General features: G+C 42.3%; 1 protein-coding gene across 1 annotated transcript in view; it reads left to right on the forward strand.

Annotated features, from left to right (window-relative positions):
• The first annotated feature begins 12756 nt into the window (after nt 1–12756).
• The window catches only part of DCDC2 (doublecortin domain containing 2), a 223867-nt gene continuing 212231 nt past the window's right edge, over nt 12757–24392 (forward strand). Inside the window, exons 1-2 of the mRNA XM_075540741.1 lie at nt 12757–13049; nt 17158–17212. Coding sequence (XP_075396856.1) covers nt 12757–13049; nt 17158–17212 — 348 coding nt within the window. The remainder of the gene's footprint in view (nt 13050–17157; nt 17213–24392) is intronic.

Raw genomic sequence — 24392 nt, forward strand, 5'->3', positions numbered from 1 at the left:
CCAGCACCTCTACAATGGGTCTTGATGATTCTTGGAGGATATTGCTCATGAGAGGCTGGAGGAAGCCTCCTCTCTGATTTTTTCTGCTTGCCTCCATGATGGGGCTCCACTCTGTCCTCACCTCTGGTCCTTCCTGCCAGCCCCACACCAGAGGCACTCAATCTTATTCTGCTGATGTGTTTCCCTTCTTGCTTTTGCTCTCTTTCACAATTGTTAGATGCTGTTGACTTCGTTCCAACTCAGAGCAACTCTATCTATGGATAACAGAACAAAATACTGCCCAGGCTGTCCCATCTTTACAATTGCTGTTACGTTTCAGTGCATAGTTGCAGCCACTGTCTCAATGCATCTTATCAAGGGGCGTCTTTTTTCTTAGCCCTTCTACTGTACAAACACGTCGTCCTTCCCTAGGGACGGATCCTTCCTGACATGTCCAAAGTAAAAGTAAATGATACAAAGTCTCATCATCCTCACTTCCACGGAACATTTTGGCTGTACAGTCCAAGAGTAATGTTTTTGTTCTTTTAGCAGTAAATGGTACTTTCAATATTCTTTGCCAACACCCAAATTCAAATGGATCAACTCTTCTTCGGTCTTCCGTATTCATAGTTCAGCTTTCTCCTGCATGCAAGGTGATTAAAAATGCCATGAATTGACCCAGGTGAATCTTAGTCTTCAAAGTGAATCCTTTGTTCTTTGACACTCTAAAGAGAACTTTGGTAGCAGATTTGACCGATGCAATATGTTGTTTGATTTCTTGACTGCTGCATCAATGAGTGTTAGCTGTGGATCCACGTAAAATGAAATCCCTTATTATTCTATCTTTTCATTATATCACACTCAGTTAATATTTAAAGGCTCATCTGAAAACCCACCTTCTCTAGGTGGTCATTTATGAATGATGTTGTCAGAATTAGTCTCTCTCTCTCTCTCTCTCTCTCTCTCTCTCTTTTTGCTGAAAGCCAACAAGAACTTAGAATTTTAATTACCACCCTTGGTAGTTTCCCTCCTTCCCCTGACTCTTCCCCTTTGTTTCCCCCCTCCCTCTTTTTCTTCTAAATAGCAATTAGCATATTTGCCCATTCCTTTACAAATAAGCAGAATACTATAATAATCATAGAAACAAATGGACCCTCTACCTAACTCAAGGATGAGAATGTTGTTCCACAGTTACCCCCAAATAACAGAGACAACAGCATGGGGCTCTAGAGAACTATGGTGAAAGTCCAGAGGTGTAGGGGAGACTTCACTGTCTTTGAGAAGGTGACTATATCTCTGTTGGTGGCTAACCCAGGTGTGACCACCTGAATTGGAAAATGCCTAGCATTACCTATACAGAATCCCAAACAGAGAATATGCCCGGTATTATGTTCCTAATTGGGTATTTTGACCTAGTTCCTATCCAGCCCTTGGTGACCCAGGAGATTGGTAACTAGGACAATCTCCTTTGTCCTTCCGAGGTGCACAGTATCCTTCATAGGTCACACTAGTATCCTTCATAGGTCACCCACACAGTATCCTTCATACGTCACACACACAGTATCCTTCATAGGTCACACCAGTATCCTTCATAGGTCACACCTTCATAGGATCAAATTTGGAAACCCCACTCATCTTAAACTCACCTGTAGCAATTTAAGGAGTGGAAATACTTCATTAGACTTAAGGTTAAAACTCTCTGGTGTGAGAGGTGACTGCTATTCCAAGGTTATGGAGTTAGAGATCATTGGACTTTGGTTTGCATTTCTTTGTCCAGTGGACGGCTTGGGCTAACAAATATTTGCTATTTTTATGCTCTCTTTGCCTTTGTATGACATAGCTTAGTCTAGCAGACATAGTTATGCCTTTGTGAATTAATTTTTTGAAAGTTTTCCCATATCTCCAACCCTCATTGTTTGTGTACATAGTGTCCGGTCACTGGAGGTTTTGATTTGTACAGTCCAGCAATCCATATATTTTAGTCTATAGAGCTGTCCTAGACATATATGTTTTTCTTTTCTAAACAATATTTGAAATTCCATAACATTGGACAAACTAAGGATGCTATAAATAGATTAACATGTGCCCCATGGAGATGATATAAATGTTACTCAATAAATGAATAACAATGTCTCTACTATGAACCAGGGACATACACAGATGATAGCTACATGAATGGATTTTGAGCTTGCACTTAATCATAGCCATAATTAAGAACAATTAGTTCTTATGACATTACCCTACTGAATACTTGCCCTCATGAAGAGATCACTGAAGATATCGGTGCTACAGTAAAGTGTGGTGAAGAAGGCAGATCGTGTCTGGCTATTAGAAAAAATAGTAGCAGGGGTCTTAACAACTTGCCCCCAAACCAGCAGTTATCTAAGTGAAGTGTCAGCTGAGTCCACATGGATGAGGCACACTAGCTAGTGTGATCCAAGGATTGTAAAAAATAAAATCTAGGACATGAGGAGGGAATAGTATTAGAATTTAAATTTTAAGCATCGAGTTTGAAGAAGGCTGTGGCTGACAGTCAAAGCTCAAAACCCATTTGCAAGGTTCCCACTTGGAATAAATCTTAGGTGAATCCCTCTGACCATTGACCAGATTATGAATACTCTTGATATTAGAAAGAGTGCATTGGAAAGGGGACTAATGTAGATGTGGTTAGGTTAAAATATAGACCTTATCATTTGTTTGCCTTTTTGACTAATTTAAAATTTATTCTAGTTATATTGTATTCTGTTTTCTTTTCAATTGAAGCTTTTTAGATTTTATTTTGTTATTTATTATTTTTATTATTATTATTTTCTTGTTTTTCTTTATATGAAATCCAGGATAGGTAAATCTATAGAGACAGCCACTGGATTAATATTTCTTGGGGCCATGGCAGGAGAGGTTGGTGGGAAATGGGGAGGTAGTAATAATAGCTACCAAAAAGAAGAAAATATTTGAAAATTGATGGTGGTGATGATTACACAGCTCTTAGCATATGTTTAAATTATTAAATTGTAAGATACGTGAATTATGTCAATAAAACTGCTAAATTAAAAAAGCAATGTGAATGTTATTGTTTTCCTACAAGACTCCACTTTGGCTCCTGCCAGATGCCATTCCCTTTATTCTTCCCAATGTAATGGCTAATGACTATCCTAATTTACATGTCAGTCACTTTTCCCTTTGTTTTCTTTATATCTTTACTAAATACATGAGGTAGTTAGTTCTGCTTGTGTTTGGATTTTATATTTAGTGAGGTGATACTATGTATACTGCGATAGATTTTTTTGTCAGCCTAGCTGGGCCAGGAGCCTCTATGATTTGAGAGTTAAGACCTAATATCCTCTGGTGATGTGACCAAACATGAAATAATCACCTCCACAATATTATCTGCTATGAACATCCAATTAATTTTAAGAAGATTAGATGGCACACTGCACCTGTACTCAGTTCACAGCCCTGATGCAATCAGTGGAAAGAAAGTTTTCTCAAGTGTGTACTTCCAATATCATCTTATTTGCTTTTTGCTGGCCATTGATCCTGTATCTGGCCCAGCATCCTCTAATTCTTTGCACTTGAGCCAATAGACGGCCATAATGCCTGCCAATGCTGGGAGTCATCTGCCATCTGACCTGCCCACCTTGGATTCATTGGCCTGTGCAGCCACCGGCCTACTGTCTTCCCACCAGTTTCGGGATCATCAGTCCCACAGTTTCTTGAGTCAGGACATGCCTACAATCTAATATCTGATTAACTGAGAGACCTAGGACCTACCTTGTCTTGGACATGCCATCTTCTACGATTGTGGGAATTGAGCTTTTTTCTTCATATAAAATTATATCTATCTATCTATCTATCTATCTATCTATCTATCTATCTATCTATCTATACACAAAGCTTTACAGAATTAGCTTTCCAAGACTAACACACATAATCTTTTGTGTCTTGCAAATTTTTGAACCAACATTGTGTGTCAATGTGTGCTGCCGAGTTCATTTTCATTACATGAGTGCATCATGATTGACTTATCCATTCCACTGTTATTCAACGTTTGGACCATCAGTTTTTCCTATTACAAGAAAGATCTTGGGAGATGTTCTTGTATATGCCTCCTATGAAGGCATTTCTACAGGATACATGCAGAGTAGAATTATTGAGTGTACACACTTATGCAACCATCTAGGAGATGCTAGATGATTTCCCGAGTGGCAGCCCATGTGCAATAGTTGGTCAGAGTTCCTTTGCTCTGCATCTTAGAGCACACTTGATGGAACTCACTGCCATCAAGTTGATGCCGATTCAGCGTTCCCAAAAGACAGAATGGAATGGCACTGTGGGTTTCCAAGACTGTAAGTCTTTTCCTTGAAAACAGTTTTAATGGCACGTACTTAACATATCATACAATTCAATAGTCCAGTCATATCACAGAGAATTGTACAATCATTACTGTATTAATTTTAGAACACTCCCCCGGACCCCCACCCCAAGCTGGTTAAATTGCCTTTAAAACGAATTGTGTTCTAGTCCTCCTTTCCTGTCTCCACTTTCATATTTTATTCCTGAAATCCCCTGAGACTGTCTTTTTTTGGCACTGTAAGTCGTTGAGGGCGTAGAGAGCTTCATCTTTCTCTTCAGACGACACTGGTGATTTTGAACTCCTGACCTTGTGATTAGCAGCTCAACATATAACCACTATGCCACATTTGGTTAACTATGTTGATATTTGCTGATTTGAATACAAGGTCTTAGCAGGTTTAGTTTGAATTTCTCTGGTTTCAAACGAAGTGAAGCATATTTTCATGTTTGTTTGCTATTCAAGTCTCCCATTTTGTTAAGAGCCTGTTCACATTTCCCACCTCTCTCCTCCCCTTTTTATTGCATGGTTAGGGTTGTGTTATTTATTTTGCATATCTAATAGAAACAATCGCCACTTGTCTGTCAGTTTGTTTCACTCTGGTGGTTTGTGTGTTGCTGTGGTATTGGAAGCTATGTTACTGGTATTTGAAATGCCAGCAGGGTGACCCAAAGTAGACAAGTTTCAGGAGATCTTCCAGACTGAGAACAGACAACTAAGAAGGAACTTGAGAAAGTAGCCACTGAAAACCTTATGCATAACTTCAGTACGATGTCAGATACTGCAGACTTAATGAATGGAAGCAGAGCATTGTCAGAGATACCACCAGATAATGGGCCTTCGAGTCCAAAGGCACTTGAAATGTGACTGAGCAGCAGCCTCTTTCTCCAGGTGATGTTGACCTTGGTGACATGATGAATGGAGCAGAGAAGGTGGGAGTTGAACCTGCCAGATCTTCATTTGCTGATGGGGCACAATTCAGAGTAAGAAGATACAGTTTAGACAACCTACTAGTAATCCACACTTGGAATGTACGAAGTGTGAATGTTGGAAAATGAAATGGAATGCATAAAGATCAACATCCCAGTATTCCTGAGCTGAAATGGACAGGTATTGGCTCTTGTGAATCAGAAAATCATATGATTTACTATGCTGGAAATGACATAGTCAAAAGTAATGGCATGGTATTATTTGTCTAAAAGGATATTTCACAATCAATCTTGAAGATCTACCTTCAAGGAAATCCTGTCAGTACAACTATTATTCAAGTTTATGCCCCAACCTCAAAAGAAGAAATGGAAGAATTCTACTAACGTCTTCAATTGGATATTGATCAAGCATGCAATACAGATGTGTTGATGATTATTGGCAATTGGAATGAAAAAGTTGGAAACAAGGATGGAACAATAGATGGGAAAGATAGTCCTGGTGGTAGAAATGCAACTGGAGATTAAATGGTAGAATTTTGCAAGACCAGCAATCTCTTCATAGAAAATACTTCTTTTTTCAACACCACAAAAGGAGACTGTACACATGGACTTCTCCAGATGGAATACAGAGAAATCACACTGACTGAGGGATGAGATGGTGGAGAAGCTCAATATCAGCAGCTCACAGCAGACCAGGGGCTAACTGGAAACATACTATCAATTGTTCATATGAAAGTTCAGGTTGAAGCTGAAGAAAATTAAAACAAATTCACAAGAGCCAAAATAAGACGTTGAGTCTCTCTCCTGAATTTTGAGAACATTGAAAGAATATATTTGAAGCATTGCACACTGATGACAGAAGACCTGATTAGCCATGGAGAGACATCAAGAATATCATTCATAATAAATCAAAAGATCATTAAAAAGACAGAAAGAAAAGAAAAGATAAAAGTGGATGTCAGTCCCCTTACAGAAGGGTCGCAGGGAGGAGACACGCCAGTCAGGGTGCAGTGTATCAACAATGAAACATGCAACTTTCCTTTAGTTCTTTAATGCTTCCCCCTCCCCCACTATCATGACCCCAATTATACCTTACAAATCCGGCTAGATCAGAGCATGCACACTGGTACAGTTATGAGCTGGAAACACAGTGAATCCAGGACAGATGAACCCCTCAGGACCAATAATGAGAGTAGTTATACCAGGAGGGTAGGGAAAGGTTGGGGGGGCGTGGAGAAAGGGGGAACTGATCACAATGATCTTACATATAACCCCTTCCCTGGGGGATAAACAACAAAAAGTGGGCGAAGGGATATATCGGTCAGTGTAAGACATGAAAAAAAATTATAAATTATCAAGGGTTCCTGAGGGAGGGAGGGTGGGAAAGGGAGGGGAAAAATGAGGAGCTGACACCAAGGGCTCAAGTAGAAAGAAAATGTTTTGAGAATGATGAGGGCAACAAATGTACAAATGTGCTTGGCACAATGGATGAATGTATGGATTGTGATACGAGTTGTACAAGCCCCCAATAAAATGATTAAAAAAAAGTGGACGTCAGAAGAGGCTCGAAAACTTGCTCTTAATCATAGAATAGCTAAAGCAAATGGAAGGAATGATGAAGTCAAAGACCTGAGTAGAAAATTTCAATGAGCAGCTCACGAAGAAGAAGCCAAATATTATAGTTATATATGCAAAGACATAGAGCTGGAAAACCAAGAAAGAACACATTCAGCATATGTAAAACTGGAAGAATTCAAGAAAAATGTCAAGTTTCGAGTTGCAACCTTGAAGGATTTTACAGGCATAATATTGAATTATGCAAGAAGCGTCCAGAGAAGATGGAACACAGCATCATGGTACCAAAAATAGCTAGTCGACATTCCACCATTTTAGGAAGTAGAATAGAAGCTAAAACCAATGGTATGGAAGGAAGAAGGTCAACCTACACTGAAAGAATTAGTAAAAAACAATGCTCCAAAAAAACCCCCAAAAATAATAATGCTCCAGGAATTGATGGAATACCAATGAAATGTTTCAGCAAGCAATAAAGCACTGGAGGCACACACTCATCTATGCCAGGAAATTTAGAAGGCAGCTACTTGGTCAATGGACTGGAATGTACCCATTCCAAAGAAAGGTGACTCAACAGAATGCTTAAATTCTCATTTGCAAGCAAAATTTTGATGAGGATCATCCAAGAATGGTTGCCACAGTACATCAATGAGGTTCAGGCCAGATTCAGAAAAAGACATCTGATATCAGATGGATCTTATTTGAGAGCAGAAAATGTTTACTTGTGTTTCATTGACATTTGACTGGTTTGAATCACCGGCTTTTGAATGTGTGAATCATAACAAACTATGGATAGCCACGAGGAGAATGAAATTCCAGAACAGTTCATTGTACTCGTTTAGAAATTGTACAATGGCCAAGAGGTGATTGTGGGAAGAGAACAAGGGCATGCCGCCTGATTTAAAATCAGGAAAAGCATGAGTCAGCGTTGTAGCCTTTGACCATACTTATTCAATCTGTATTCTGAGCAGATCTCCAGCAAATCTGGCCTATATGAAGAAAAATATGGCATCAGGATCAGAGGAAGGCTTATTAACAACTTGCTCTATGTAGATGACACAACCGTGCTTACTTAAAGTGGGGGGGACTTGAGGCACTTGCTGAAGATGAAGCACTGCAGCCTTCCATATGGATTACAAATCCATGTAAAGAAGACCCAAATCCTCACAACTGGATCTTTAGGTAACAACAGGGAAAATGTAGAAAAGATTGAAATCGTCAAGGATTTTGTCTTGGACCCACAATCAATGCTCACAGAAGTGGCAGTCAGATAAAATAAAAGTGCTTCTTTGGGTAAATCTGCTGCACAAGACCTCTTTATAGTCCTGAAAAGCAAGGATAATGCTTTGAGGCCTAAGCTGCACCTGACTCAAGTCATGGTATTTTCAATGGCCTCATATGCATGTCAAAGTTGGACATTGATTAAGGAAGACCAAAGGAGAATCAATGCGTTTGAATTGTGGTGCTGGAAAAGAGTATTGGAAGTACCATGGTCTGCCAGGAGGATAAGCAAATCTATTGTGGAAGAAGTATGGCCAGAGAGCTTTTCAGAGGCAAGGATGGCAAGGTTTCACCTTACACAGACATACAACAGAACTTTGCATATTAATTTTGTGTCTAACAATCTTGCTTAATGTCTTTATTAATTCCAATAATCCATTCATCATTATATTGGATTTTCTGCAAACACAGTTGCATTGTTTTGGAATAGGAGCAGCTTTGTATCTGTCTCACTCACATACAGTCCATTTCTCTCTTCAGCTAGCTGCACTGGACTGGAACGCCAGTACAATTTGAAGGGAAGTAGCACAGCAAGATTGAGCTGGACGCAAACAGGAAAACTCCCTGTTAACAGCAATTTCAGTGCTTGCTCACCTCCCAGGGTTTCTGTTTTCATTTGGTTTGGCCTTTTCTAAATTCTTTCCATTCTTGTCAAATTAGCAATGAGTCTAAAAAAAAGAAAGAAAAACACTTTTTTTTTGGGTAAACCCAGCATTTTTAGTTGTTTTAGGAGAACAATCATTCAGGATGTCTAGCTCACTATGTTGTTGGAAATAAAAGTCAATCAACTTTCTCTTTAACAGATCATTAAAGGCAAAAACTATGTATGACATGTATTGTCCACTTATCACAATACTGAGAACACCCTAGGAGCGATTTAAGCTCTTCACCTCTCTGCAAGGTGCCTCCCCTTTCCCTTGAAGCCTGGACAATTCCTCATTCTCAGATGAATCCACTCAACCAAACTTACCTCTACCAGGATGCTGGACACTGCAAGATCCGGCCAGATGATTTCCTTCTGCAGCACACCGAAAAGAGAAACTCTTGGTGTGAATTTTCTCAAACGCCCTTTCTTTGACCTCTAAACTATGTGCTTTAATGTCTGGTTTGCAGATTTCAGTCTAGTTATCTGAGGAGGTTGTTTTTTTTTTCTCCCCCCTGCGTGTGTGTTTATTTTACTTTATCTATATATCTATCAATCAATCATCTATCTATTACCTATATCAACTCTTTTAACATGAAATGATGTATTATTCAGGGAAAGAAATATAAGTATTAATTTATTTAGAATATAAAGATAATTACACAATGGAATACTTCAGAGTTCATTTCATGACCAAAAGCTGTATCTCAAAAAGAGGGCTCCAATGTTACTGCTTCAGGAGCAAGTGATTGTTTAAAATTGTGCTTGGTATCATGTGCACCACCCTAGGTAAAAGCAATTCTCCTGCATCCACACTATTCTTTAGCTGTGATATCTTGTGGAGCATTTCTTACCCATTTCCTTTTTATTTCTTAAAAAATCGCCTTTGCTATTTAAAAAAAACACGTTTATTTTTTGCTCTCCCATTGAGAGAGAGAATTAAAAATGAAGAAGGGGGAAATGACCACAAACGCTGCAATACTGAAGACAACATGAAGACATCAGGTAAAACATTGTATCTTCTCTTGCACTAAATGGGAATCAATAAAAAAGTAAATCATCACTGTTTACCTGTTTGAAACTCTTCGACATATGGCACTTTACAGAAAAAGTATTCCTATTGAGTCTAAAACAAGGAAGAGACAGTGATAATGTGAGAAGGGGAAGGATTTAAAAACATGTTAAGCAAATGGAATCGACAAGATTTCATGAGCAGTGTACAGGAAATGAGTGTAGGCTAGTTTTGTTCCAGTGGTGTGCGGTGGGTCCTCAAGTGGGGTTTTAGCTGCATAGCGACCCCATGTGACAGAATGGAATTGCCCCCCTGAGGTTTTCTAGGCTAAAGTCTTTAGAGGAGCCGATTGCCAGTTCTTTTTCCTGTGGAGAAATCTTCCAAACCCACCGCCCTGAAATCTATTCGGACTCAGTGACCCTGTGAAGGGTTTCCAAGACTCTCAATCTTTACAGGAACAGACCGCTTCATATGTTGTCCTATAAAGTGGCTGGTGGCTTTGAACCACCAACTTTTATTGGTACCAATGCTTACCTCACAGTGCCACCAGAAAAGAGCCCTGCTAAATAGTAGAATTACCATATACTCCAGGGGGATTTTCCCCAATAAAAGGAAATGATATCTCTAAAATGAACCAGGGACTGGTACAAACCATAGATATATGAATAAGATTTTGAGCTTGCACTTAATCATAGTTCTAATCGAAGAACAATGAGCACTTATGACATGGTTCTACTTGATACTTGTCCCACGAAGAGAGAGATCACTGAAGACATGGGTGCTACAGCCAAGTGTGATGAGGAAACCAGATGGCGCCCAGCTATCAGAAAGAAGTGTCTGAGGTCTTAATGTCTTGTGTTAAAACAAGCAGCCATCCAAGTGTGGTGTCAGCTATATCCATGTAGATGAAGCACACCTGCACATGTGATACAAGGATTGTAAAGAATAAAGTTCATAAGCAGAGGAGGGAATGGTATCACAGTTTAAATTGCTAGGTTTGCAGAAGGCTATGGATGACAGTGAAAGCCCCCAATCCTTTTTCAGGGTCTGTGAATTAAGTCTCCAGATGAGCCGCCTCTGACCATAGGCCAGGAATGTGAACAGCTTTGCTATCCAACAGTACACTGGAGAGTGGGTTAATACAGCTGCAGTTAGACTAAAATTGAACACATTTCAGTTGCTCTCTCTTTGATCCATTTAAAATTTGTTCTAGTTTTTATTATTTCCTGTTTTCTTTTCAATTGATTTTTTGGTTTTATTTCATTATTGTTTGCTGATTTGCTTCTCTTTGTATTAAACGGGGACTAGGTAAATCTATAGAGACAGCAACTGGATTACAGTGTCTTAGTGTCTTACACTAAGTGGATTAGAGTGTCTAAGGGTTTGGGTTGGGATGTTGGGCAAAAATGGGGCGCTAACAATAATGAGGACAAGACAGAAGAAATAGTTCTAAAATTGATTGTGATGATGTTCGTCTTTTTAATATGACTAAACCATTGAATTGTATGATATGTGACTTATATGTCAATACAACTGCTGAAATAAGATTCCTGGGGGGCACAGTGGTTCACCTGTGGCTGCTAATGGAAAGGCCAGCCCTTGTAGCTCACCAGCCCCTCTGCAGAACGACGGGGCTGTCTGCCTCTGTAAAGCCTGGGCGCTGGGGCAGTGCAAGTCTGTCCTGTTGGTAGTGATGAATTGGAATCTATTCAAGGTACATGAAAACAGCTGGCATAGCAAAAGGGAACATGGTTCAGCCCAGCGCCACCTTCGTGACCCTTGGCATGGTTGGTCCCTAGAGCTTATTAACTTTCTTGAAGGCAGTGAGAAACCCTCTCCCCAGCAGAGGTAGGTACGGAATAAGCCCTCTGTACTTTACATCTTTTCACCGCTGCACCCCCCAATCCTAGAACACGGTGGGTGGCAGTTAATTGAAGGAGCCCCTGAGAAGCTCACCCATGCTCTCTTTATACCCCCCACTTCTTCGGAGTCTTTGGTAGGGAGCAGCCACCGCAGCCCAGGGGACCCGGACGCGCGCGTGCCAGGCCTGGTTCTGCGCTTCGGCGCCCCACGCGGGCGGCTGCAGTTGCTATAGAAACGGCGGGAACTAACAACTCCGTTCCCCCAGGGTGAGGGCGGCCCGCGGAGCGAAAGGCGGCGGAGGAACGGCGGGAGCGAGGTGCGGCGGCCGCCCAGTTCACCCCCGTGCCAGCCGAGCCAGCCGCAGCGCGGCGCCCCGGTCCAGCCCCGCTTGCGGGCGCCCGCCCCGCCGTCCACCCTGCCAGCCTGCGAGTGTAGGTAGGTACCAGCTCGGCGCCCCGAGACCCCGACAGTGAAGACCCTTCCGCCCGCCTACTCCATCGTCCAGCCCCCCAACCCTCAGGGACCCCGTTGCCCGCAGCGTTGAAAGGATGCCCTTAGGGACCATGCACCCCCTGTTGCCCGCCACGTTCAAAGGATGCTCTTAGGGACCACGCACCCCGCGGGGGCGGTCATTAGGACGAGGGTCCCTAGACGTCAAGTCTACCTCTCTGTCTTTCAATGCACTTTAGGCATTTCATTTACGAATTGGCAAAGGAAAAGCGAGAAAGATGAGAGAGAGAAAGAGAGAGAGAGAGAGAGAGAGAGAGAGAGAGAGAGAGAGAGATTAAAAAAGAAAAAAAACCACACAAACACGACTTTTAGAAATTGTTTTTCATCCTCTTGGTCTTTCACCCCCTCCGACCCCCCACCCGCCGGTCGAAGGCCCCCCACGTGCTCCCCAGCCCGCGGTGGGACACTTGGAGGCGCTCACGGTGCCAGGTGAGCGCCGATTGGCTGCGCAGCCGGGGACGCGCAGAGCGTCCGCCCCCGGCCGCGGCCCGCAGGGTCAGGGGCGCGGTGGCCACCTCGCTCTCACGCAGGCTCTGTCTCTCGCCCGCAGTCGGTGCCTGGGAGCCCGTGCGCGAGGCCAGGGGACAGCAGCGGTGCCTGCGCCCCGAACGGGACGATGAGCGGCCCGGGCGCCAGGTCGGCGCACCTGTCTCAACCCGTGGTGAAGAGCGTGCTGGTGTACCGCAACGGGGACCCCTACTTCGCGGGGCGCCGCGTGGTCATCCACGAGAAGAAGGTGTCCAGCTTCGACATCTTCCTGAAGGAGGTGACGGGAGGCGTCCAGGCGCCCTTTGGGGCCGTCAGGAACATCTACACCCCGCGGTCCGGCCACCGCATCCGGAAGTTAGACCAGATTCAGAGTGGGGGCAACTACGTGGCCGGGGGCCAGGAAGCCTTCAAGAAACTTAAGTGAGTCTCTCTGCCCCGGCCGCCCACCTTGTCGGGGTGCGTGGAGGTGTTGGATGAGGTGAAGAAATGAATGGCGTCCACCTCTGTCCCCCTTCCACTCCCTGGGAGCCCCGGGGTTGGGGTGGGGTGTGTGTGATGTGCTTTTTTGATGCCTCTCAAAGCTCCAGATTCGGGTAAAGGCTGAAAGGTGATTGGAAAAGAATTTCACCTGTTAGCAGTAGGGACAGACTTAAAACTGTGAACAAACAACTGACATTAAAAAAAACAACCAACATCTGATACTTCAGCATTTTGTGCTTTCTGGTGTGCTGATTTTTCCACTTTCCCCTTTATTCGATACTAATTATTTTACTTTAAGCAAAGATATGTTTTAAAACCACTCTTCCTGGGAGAACTGGGTTATCAGGACAGAAGGAAAAAGTTTTAGTTCCATTAAAAGTCACCCTTTAACGCAGAGTATTGGATAATATCTTATCGCGAGAGGAGAGAATGTCGCAACTTTTTTTTTTCTTCCTCCGCGGTTTAAATACTTTCACCTTTAATTCCAAGTGGAACTGACCACGCCCCCACTTTTCTGAGCGTTCTTTCTGGCCTGAGTGTTTTTGCACTTAGTCTAGCGCTTGGGAAATTGATTATGCTTGCTGTATTTCTGTCCATGTCTGTCTCCAAGTACCTGTTGAACTCTCAAGGCACATTAGTGCTTATCCAGTCCCTGGCTGGGAACATCACAGGTGCTCAGTGAGTTAGGAAACTGCCCCTGGTTCTGGGAGTTGAACAAAGTTGAAGAAGACATGAACCCCCGCCCTGTGGCGCTTACAGGCCAACAGGAGAGAGACTGACTACACCGACTACATGCACACCTATCACTTTAATGCCAGGGAGAAAGAGATCAATGCAATTCGAAAAATAGTTATTTGAGAGTTGGGAGCTGAGAGAGATCATTTCTGATGGCGGTGGGCATTAAAAGACAGGTGGACCTTTATATTCTATGCTTTTAAATGATTTTACTGAGATCTATTTCACACCCCATAAGATCCACCTATTTTAATTTATTCACAGAACTGTACAACTGTCACCCAATCTAATACTTGAACTTTTCTAGCACTCCCAGAAGAATCCTATACTCATCTCCAGTTATGGTTCTGTTTTCTTCCACCTCAGTTCTGTGCAACCACCGATCTATTTTTATCTCTCTCTATTTGCCTATTCTGGGCACTTCACAAAAATAGCATCATACAATATAAGGACTTTTTTTTTTTAGTGCCTTCACTTGGCACAATGTCTTCAAGGTTCATCCACATGGAAGTATGTATTAGTCCTCCTTTTTATTGTCAAATAAAGTTCCATGGCATAGATATGTCAACTTAAAAAAATTCATTCATCTCTTGGTAGATAGATGTGTTGTTTCACTTTTTGGGTACTATGAGTAAAGAGGTGGTGTAGTGGTTACGTGGGCTTCGATCCTCATGGTCGGCAGTTTGAAACCACCAGCAACTCAAGGGAAGGCCTTGACTCTTCTGTAAACAGTTTGAGTCTCGGAAGTCCGCAGGGGGTCTCTATGAGTCCGCATTGATGGCACCCGGTTAGTGAATTTTGAGTGAGTAATGAACACCATTCGTGCACACGTTTTGGGGTGGGCATGCGTCATTTCTCTTGGGACATATGTTAACTCTGGATTCCATCATTTTTAAAATATAAGATTTAGTTCTATTTAGCATGGAGCTCCAAGTATAAACTGACCATAAACCATGTGCTTACAAACTTTATTTTTAACATTAGAGAATCATTTTTAAGAATAATCACTGAAGTTGTGCAAAGTCATCCTTCCTTTCTTACATTTTAAAAAATTGAGTTCTAGACATCCTGCCTTTTCTTATACCAGGCATTCTTTTTATGGTAGGCAAGGGAATATATTTAATTGCTTCCCCCTTCCTTGAAGATCCCCCCCCACCTTTCATAAGTGTACCCTGTCTAACAGAAAAAAATGAATCAAACTCGTATGCTGTACAGAAACTTACAACTTTAAGTCTGCAGACTGGAGCAGTCTCCAGTTGTTTGGTTGATTGGTTCTGTATTGTTGGGCAAGTCATATGGCTCAGCTGATCAGTTTCCTAACACATAAAAGAAGCAGTTGTTCCAGTCTCACAAGCTTGTTGTGTAAAGTCAATGCTATGGATGTGAGTGTGTTTAGTAAACCCTAGAGAGTTACTTATATATAAGCCATCTTTATGTCCAGTTCCCTCCACCACATGCTATGTTTATTATTTTATTGACTAGTTTCCATATAAAACCATTTTCATGGCAATGGGAATCGGGTTCAGAATCCATTGACAGCTGAGCATTGTAAAAGCACATTAGTACGGTAATTTACATTCTCCTTTGTTTATTTGTCATTACCATCTCAAATGACAAAGACAGATAAAGTTCCAAACCAAATAGAAAATGCACTTCAATGTTAGCTTTCAAGTGCATACGAGACCACACTCTTTATATGTCTAAGAGATTTGCACTGTTATTTTTGCTTCTGATTCACAACAAAACTGGGTTTGTTATTAACATTGTCCATGGTTGTTAGCTTTCTATGCTGACAGATGAATAGTTTATTCTGTTTGTGTTAAACTAGTAGTAACTATGGTTATAAAGATCGAAGCCAAGGGGATTTCAAAGCTGAATGGCACTAGAAGCTTAGCACTCGGTAAGTTGATATAGTGAAGTAACTGGCAGAACCAGAGAAGGTCCATGGTATTGAGGGTTACTCGTGCGCTTCTTGTTTAGACCCTGAATGATGGTCGGGGAAACTATTTTTCAAATGAAAACAAGCAACCTCCTTCTTGAATTCTTTTGACCCAGATTTTACTAATATTTTTAAAGCTGCCAGTGAACTTCAGGAAACTTCATTTGATAGCACAGAATTTTAGAGATTGTTATTTAGCCCAAAACTTCCCCAGTGGATGTTTGGAAGTTGACATGACTACATTAAGCTAGTGGGTCTGAGGTCCCTGTCCTGCACATGGCTATTAGGATGTTTTGGTGTTAGGTTGACCATCAGACCCTGCAGATTCTCAAAAAAGCCATTGTATGGCTATTCAGGGGGCATTTGCCCTGCCTCCTGTAAAGACTGTTTGTGTGGGAGAGATCAATCATTGGCCAAGGTATCAATTGAACATTCTGTCACACACAGACAAATTCTAAATGACAACAAATCCATGTTTCACTGCCAAAAGCAAAAATTAATTATAAAATAAACTTCAGAAAGTAAACTCAGCAGGACAGTAGTCAAGGCAGAAGATTATATATAAACACGATATATGTGCTAAAATTATGTTAAAATTCATTTCTAGATTTAAATTTGTCATATTAAATGGAATGTTTTATCCCTTCTGGATATGAAGCACAGTGGGAGGGAGCAGGCGGTAAACTTCCAGCTTAACGCTGACAAAGGCATGACATAAAGTTCTCAGGTTGCGCTTCTGTCACAGCTAGAGAATGATCACTAGTTAATATCTTACCAAACACTAATAGAATGCTAAGGGATCTCCAGAGGTTAACTAGTCTACCCATCTGTTTCTTATCCGAACCAATGCCTAAACCCACCCCCAAGACTGAACACTTCTGCATCGTTAAAGCGATCTCATAGGAGAAAAAGATTTCCCAGCCTTTCCCAGTTATTATTTGAATACACATTCTTCATTTTATTTGACTCAGAATCTGTGCTTTATGGGGCTGCTAAGCAGATTGAATGTGGTCACTCTTTATATCAAATCTGGATAAAAATCAGAAAAATAGTACTTTTCAGCCATAACCAACTCTTATGGGGATTGGGGGTGGGGAGAATATTCCTCCCACAGAGGCATGCATTTCTAAGATGTCAATGTCCTTGTCATCTAGGATAGACATGTGTCAGCTCTGGACTCAGATAGTGAAAGCAATTCTCACTACTATAATTGTTGTTAATTAGTAGCCACAGATTTTTGCTCTAGGCGAAAATATTTTCTATGGTGGGCTTCATTTTATTAATTATTTGGTATTTTAATAATTTCAAAAAAAGTTATTTCCATAACCAACAAAAAAAGCTATACCAATAACCCTTGCTGTTTCCCCCCCTCAGTTACTTGGACATAGGAGAAAGCAAGAAAAGACCAATGGAAGTCGCTAATACTGAGGTAATGTAAACAATATTTCTGAAGACTCATAAATAACAGAGTCGATTTTGTTTTTCTAATGGGGTGTCCTTTAGCTTTCTCTAATATTAAGAGAGGAATTTTCTAATTTATGTAAGAAACTGGTTGCTGTTAAACGGATTGCTTGCTTTTCTGCATCGTCTCTGGGTAGATTTGAAATGCCAACTTTTCGGTTAATAGCAGAGGACTTAACTATTTTTCCTGTCACTCAGGGACGCCTCTGTGTGTCAGAGTGGAACTGTGTTCTACAGGATTTTCAATCACTGATTTTCCAAAGTGGGATCAGCAGACCTATTTCCTAATGTGCCTTTGGGTGGACTCAAACCCTCCACGTTTTGCTTAGCAATCAAATGTTATCACCGCCTCTTACTCATACTCACTGCCATCGAATAGCTTCTCACCCCTCAAGATCCTATAGGACAGGGTAAAACGGCCCCTGTGGATTTATTTCTGAGACTGCAACTCTTCGTCGGAGTCGAAAGCCTCATCTTTCTCCCAAGGAGTGGCTGGTGGTTTCAAACTGCTGACCTTGCAGTTAGCAGCTCAACTTGTAATCCATTATACCACCTAGGGACTCCTAATTTATATAAGTGGAAAGTAGATATAAATTTATACAAAGTAAGCAATATGGTCAACAGTCCCTGATAATGCTCCCAGGCTTTCAGAAGCTAGATGGAATGTAGGATCCTAAAAATCGATGGCAAAAGGGCTCCTGGTTTATGTCAAGGGGACATTATACAGTGTAAAGCAGTGAGGACCCTTGACTTGGATCAGCACCATAAGGGGAGAGATGAAGAAGGTATCTTAAGACATATTGGATCAGATCTAACGTGTTCTTAGTGTCCTTTTTCTAGCTCTGTGGTCTCTGGTTGTGATCTATAGAAGTTTTCCCTGTCTGTCAAGGAGGAAGAAGATTCTGAGTACTATTCTCCCTATCTTTACAAAACCTACACTTGTAGCCTAGCTTGCTCTTGAGAGGCCAGTGTTTGAAAGAGTGTCTCAGAGTCTTGCAAAGGAGTTGGGTGGATGCCGTGTTGGACGTGAAACGTGACCTGTAGGACACCCCCTCCATGCCAGCTTGCACTGAGGTTCACTGGAGCGTAAGTTGCAAAATCTTGCACCGTGAAGAGAAACAAGTAGACACTAAAGACACCATGGTCCCATCGCTTCTGAAATCTGGTGGGATTTTCAGTAGGATAGTTTCTTTATTTTTGTGAATAATGAAACAGATTAAAAACAAAGTTAAATGTCCCAATGAAATGGAGGGAGAAATATAGTTAGACTCAGACTGGGACAGAACTTACCGCTCCAGATTGCCACCCTGTACAGTTGGGTTTGTCATCAACTGGTGTTCTGAACGAGTGTGTCTGTCAGTTAGGATACAACCCATATTTGTGTCCAAATCTCGGAGACGCACTTCTCACCTCTCACTCCTTTCTCCCACGTCCCTCCAGGACCAACTTTGTCCCTCTACAAAGCAACCACAAAGAGTTTATAATTATGTAGTCGCTAAAGAATGTGAGGTTAAATCCATTAGTTGTGTGAACAGGTGCTATCCCAGACATTGTTTAATTAATATTCTTGTTTGCATTTTTTGAATTCCAATGTGTGTCAAATTGATTGTTTACAAAAGCAGCGGATTTCGTAACTTAACGTTGGAAAAACGTATACGTCTTTTAGGTTATGCAGATTTTAGCTTAAGTGATACAAAAGACAGATTACCGAATTTGTAACAAAGTACTGATTAGTACATTTGTTCTGTTTGAAGAAAATACTAGACTGTTGAAGCAGACTGCCTTGCATGAAACTGGCAATTGAAACTGGATTTAAACAAAGCAAAACAAAACAGCTTTTTATTGTGATTTGGGTGAGGTTTATAGAGCAAGTCTGTTTTACATGAAGCGATGATTCCCACAAATTCTGTAACATGCCATTGACTGCAATCCTCAGAATTTAACTTCACAGATTCTTCTTCCTCCTGGTGTGTCCTGTTTATATTCTTTCTCTTTTCCTAACCCTTCTGACCTTTCTCCTTCAATAAATGCTGCCCTTTTGATCTCAAGTGGTTGCTTATTCTAAGATGGGCATATTTCTCTAGTATTATCATTCCCTTTATACACCTGTCTAAAAGGGTTGCGCCAAAACTGAGCCACAGGGGTGTGTTCATTTTCAGATGTAAGGGATAACTAAAGGCCAGTGTGATAGTCTGCGTACTTTAGAGAAACAAATCCAGAGGAACTCATGTGAAAGAGACAGTTTTATGTAAAGTTTAAGTGCGCATCAAGAAAACATCCCAACCCAGTGCTGCCCAAGCCCACAAGTTCAACATTAACCCATATGTCCAACACCAATCCACAAAATCCTCCTCCATCTCACAAAACAGACTCAATGATGCCTACTGAAGGAGGAAAGCCGAGTCAGTGAATGTGTAAGCATCTCAGCACTGGCAGGGGTCTCCACAGGGGTGCTCCAGCACCCAGGGCTGCATCGGGGTAGGTCCATGTGGCTTCTCCTCAGGGATGTCTTGCAGGAAGTGAGCTTTGCCAGCTGAAGCGGGAACTGGCTAAGGCAGCTGCACCCTGGTCCGACCATCAGAAAACAAGAGACCTGAGAACTAGAAAGGCAAGGCTCATTGAACCATTTATCCCCCTGCCCTTCAATTAACTCCACATGTGTTTGTCGGCCAGATTGGCACAATAAGCTAACTACCTCAGCCAGAGAACTACATGGTGGCCAGCTACATCTAACAACTTCAATGAAAGGGATCACATGAGAAAGTCCTGGATAGAATGGGAGAACATGTGGAACAGAACTCAGAATCACAAACAAGACCAGGCCCACTGCTCAGACTCTGCTGCAATGTTTTGGTGTTGCAAGTACAATGTTTGGCATGCCGCTGGAGAATATGACCACACGGAAGGTGAGGGCATCACGGAGTTAATTTTAAAGTGGGTTTAGAACATAAATACCTGAAAGTGGAAGAGTTGGCGTTCTCAAGTGAGATATTTCAGAGCAGTCATATTTCAGAGCCCTTAAAACATTTATTCAAAGATGTGTCAATATAAAGGTTGAGCAGAATGACTTATTTGCCTAACCTTGGGATCTACCTCTTCGATGAGAGGTAGTTTCATTGATGGAACTGTAGGATAATATAATAACATTCTTTGATGGCAGTATATGAAAAGAGCCACAACACCAGTAAGCATGGTTCATTTTACTCAGTGTTCCAAGCATATTAAGCTTAGTAATTCCCAGGATATTTTACTCTAGATCTTTACGGGTATTGCAGAGTGTGGGACCTGGGTCCTAACCCCTGTGGCTCGGTTTCCTATGCCTGAGTCACCTGACATTCCTCTCCTTCTGTCAGAGCAGCCTCCCCACGGCCATGGCACCATCCAGGTGCTCCTGTGTTGTTGTTAGTAGCTGTAGGGTTGGTCCTAACGCATGGCGACTCTATGCGTAGAAAAATGAAATGCTGGCTGGCCCAGGGGTGGGGAGGGAAAAAAGATGAGCTGATACCAAGAGCTCAATAGAAAGTAAATGTCTAGAAAATAATGATTGCAACATATGTAAAAATGTGCTTGATAAAATTGATGTATGGATTGTTATAAGATCTGTAAGATCCCTCAATAAAATGATCTTTTAATAATAATAATTAATAATAAAAAAGATGACTTAAAAATGTTGGCCAGTCATGTGCCATTTCAGGGTCATTGGCAGACTCCAGTTTACTGTTGCAGCCGCTGTGTGTTTTCAGTTCCTTCCAATCTAGGGGATCAGCTTCCAGCAACACACTAGACACTTTTCTGTTGTGATCCACACAGTTTTCACCGTCGAACTTTTGGAAATCATTTTTGGGAGTCATCAGGCCTTTCTTCCTAGTCTGTCTTACTTGAAAAATTCCCCTGGATCGGGCAGTGTTCTGCTGCCATTCATTAACTTTTTAGTGGCTGAGTTTTCAGACGTGGACTCCCTTGTCGCTATTCCTTGTCTGGTCTTAGTTTGGAAGCTCCGTGGAAATCTGCCCACCACTAGGGACTCTGCTGTTATTGGAAATGCTGGTAGTTTAGCTGTCATCATCTGAGCAACAACCACATCATCCCAGTGTGACACACTGGCAGGTGCTCGTTAGAGAGTCAGTAATTCAGACTGGCGGGCATCCAGATTTCTGACCACAGGTCACAGCAACTGAAATGTGCATGTCACCTTGACATTCTCTTGTGGTTCATGCCACTGCTTTTATGTCTCCTGAGGCCCCTCTTTGAAGAGACCGTGGGCCCTTTCTCATTTTCTTGCCTGTGATCAGGACTGAGAAAGGCTGTGCTTTAATGGGTCTCTCCCACTGACCCAAAGCTCATGGGTCATATTTGACTACCACCTCATGGGATGGATGGATAGATAGATAGATAGATAGATAGATAGATAGATAGATACATGGGGCAGAAAGATAGATACACGGGGAAGAAAGAAAAGAGAGAGAGAGAGAGAGAGAGAGAGAGAGAGAGAGAGAGAGAGAGAGAGAGAGAGAGAGAGGTGACTCAGTGGTAGGATTCCTGTCTTCCATGCAAGAGACCCTGATTTGATTCCTGGTTAATGAACTTCACGGGCAGCCAGCACCCAGCTACCAATGGAGGCTTTTTGTTACTATGATGCTGAACTGGGTTCAGCAGAACGTTCAGATGAAGATGGACAAGGAAGACTGACTTTGTTATGCATGTACTTCCCAGAATCAGCCAGTGAAACCTTTATGGCTCACAGCAGTCCTTCTGAATATGGTGAAGATGGGAATGGCAGGCATAGGATTGGGTAGTGTTTTGTGTCCTTGTGCATGGAAGTCACCATGAATTGGGGACTGACTTGAGGGCAACTAGTACTGTAAGTACCATGAACTTCTGGAAGAAAATTCCAATCTGTCTCGGAAGAAGGATAGCTAGAAGCAAGGATGGTGAGATTTTTGTCTCCTTACTCTGAACGTATGCAAAGTTCCCAGAAAAGGGCATTATGCTTGGTAAAGTAGAAGGTCGGTATAAAAGAGTAAGACTCTTGACGTGGTGGACTGACACAGTGGCTGCACCCAGAGACTCAGACATGATTGTGAACATGACACATAGCCAGAGAGTTTTTCCTTCCATTATACATGGGGTCACTATGATTCAGAACCAGGCTGTTGGTGTACTTGGTTACATTTTGTACTGCTAAATGCAAGGTCTGCCGTTTGCCACCAGCCCCTCTGTGTTAGTCTGGGTAAACTAGGGAAACAAATCCACCGAAACTCATATGTATAAGAGAGAGTTTTATATAAAGGGTAAGTGTAAAGTAAGAAAGCATCGCAGCCCAGTGCTGTCCAAGCCTATAAGTCCAGTTTTAGCTCATATGTCCGACACCAATCTTTGAAGTCCTCTCACAAAACACACGCAATGATGCCGACTGCAGGAGGAAAGCTGAATCAGTGAGCATGTAAGCATCTCAGTGCTGACAGGGGTCTCCATGCAGCTGCTCCAGCACCCAGGATTGCATCAGGGTAGGTCCATGTGGCTTCTCCTTGGGGATGTCTTGCAGGAAGTGAGCCTTGCCAGCTGAAGCAGGGAACTGGATGAGTCAGCTGCACCAATGTCTGACCATCACAAAGCAAGAGACCTGAGAACTAGAAATGCAAGGCTCACCGAGCCATTTATCCCTCCGCCCTTCAATTAATCCCACTGTGTTTATCGGCCAGGTGGGCACAATACACCTTAACTATCTCACCCTCTTTGGGGGAGAACAATGAGGCTTTCTTTCTATCCCCATACACAGTTATAGTCTCGGGAACCCACAGGGGCTATTCTGCTTCATCCTGTGAGTCTGCTTTGACTCTCTGGCAGTGAGGTTCCAACAGTATAAAGACAGCTTCTTGGTTTCCCTCGTACCCTTGCCTCTGTTCTCCAGTCACTTTGTTTGTATGATGGGGTACTCCCTCCAAAAATTAACCTGAAAAAGCTCTGTGGTGCTTCTTAGTATACATTATTCCCTTTAGGTGAACACCCAGCAACTCACTCTGAGTTAGTGCACTCTGTGGTATTGCCTGGGAAGGTTCTCTCTGGCCACAGTGAATTTTTACATAAAAGCAATTTCCTTTGCCCTCGTTTGTGTGTGTGTGTGTGTGTGTGTGTGTGTGTGTGTGTGTGAGATGGCCGATTTAAGAGAACAGCGTGTGGCTGTGGAATTTTGTTTCCTGCTTGGGAAAAATGTTGTAGACAATGTCGTGATGTTGAACACAGCTAACAAGGACAGCACTATGGGAAAAACTCAAGTGTACGAGTGGTTTTATTGTTTCCCAAAAGGTGAAATGTTGACTGATGACAAACCTCATTTTGGACATCCATCAACTTTCTGAACAGATGAAAATGCCAACAAAATTCATGCACTTGTGCTAGAAGACCGATGATAGACCACTGAAGAGATGGGGAAGTTATCAGGACCATCTTGGAGCTGGATGCAGTAAACTTTAATGGAAGATTTGGGAATGTGAAGTATCGCTGCAAAATTTGTGTCTCGTGTTCTGACTGAGCAGGAAAAAGGGCGTTGAGTGGAAACATGCCGTGCTTTGAAAGAACTGCTTTGCAGTGACCCTAACTTTTTTCCCCAAGGTGATGAGACATGGTGCTGTTCTTATGAGCCCGAAATTAAGCATCAATCAAGCCAGTGGATGATGCCATCATCACCTCGCCCCCAAAAAGCTCATCAAGTAAAGTCAAAGATTAAGAGGATGCTTATTTGTTATTTTGATATGTGGGGGATAGTGCATTTGGAGTTCATTCCATCACATCAGATTGTCAACCAAGCTTTCCATTTAGAGGTTCTGAAAAGATTGTGTAACAGTGTGCATGCGGCCAAAAAGGCCCGATTTGTGGAAGGCGGGGTTTTGCCACCATGACCATGTACCTGCTCATGCAGCCGTCTCAGTGCACCAGTTTTGGGCAACAGACAGCATGCCTCTGGCCCCACGCATTTCACTCACCTGACCTTGCTCCATGAGACTTCTTTTGTCTCCGACAATGAAGAGGGACATGAAAGGACAATGATTTGATGATATAGAAGAGGTGAAGAAAAAAAAACGAGGGAAGTGGTTTCAGCCATCTAATCACATGAGTTTGAAAAATGTTGAAAGGGTGAAATCACAGAT

This window comes from Tenrec ecaudatus, chromosome 1 (genome assembly GCF_050624435.1).
Source record: "Tenrec ecaudatus isolate mTenEca1 chromosome 1, mTenEca1.hap1, whole genome shotgun sequence".
Classification (NCBI taxonomy): domain Eukaryota; kingdom Metazoa; phylum Chordata; class Mammalia; order Afrosoricida; family Tenrecidae; genus Tenrec; species Tenrec ecaudatus.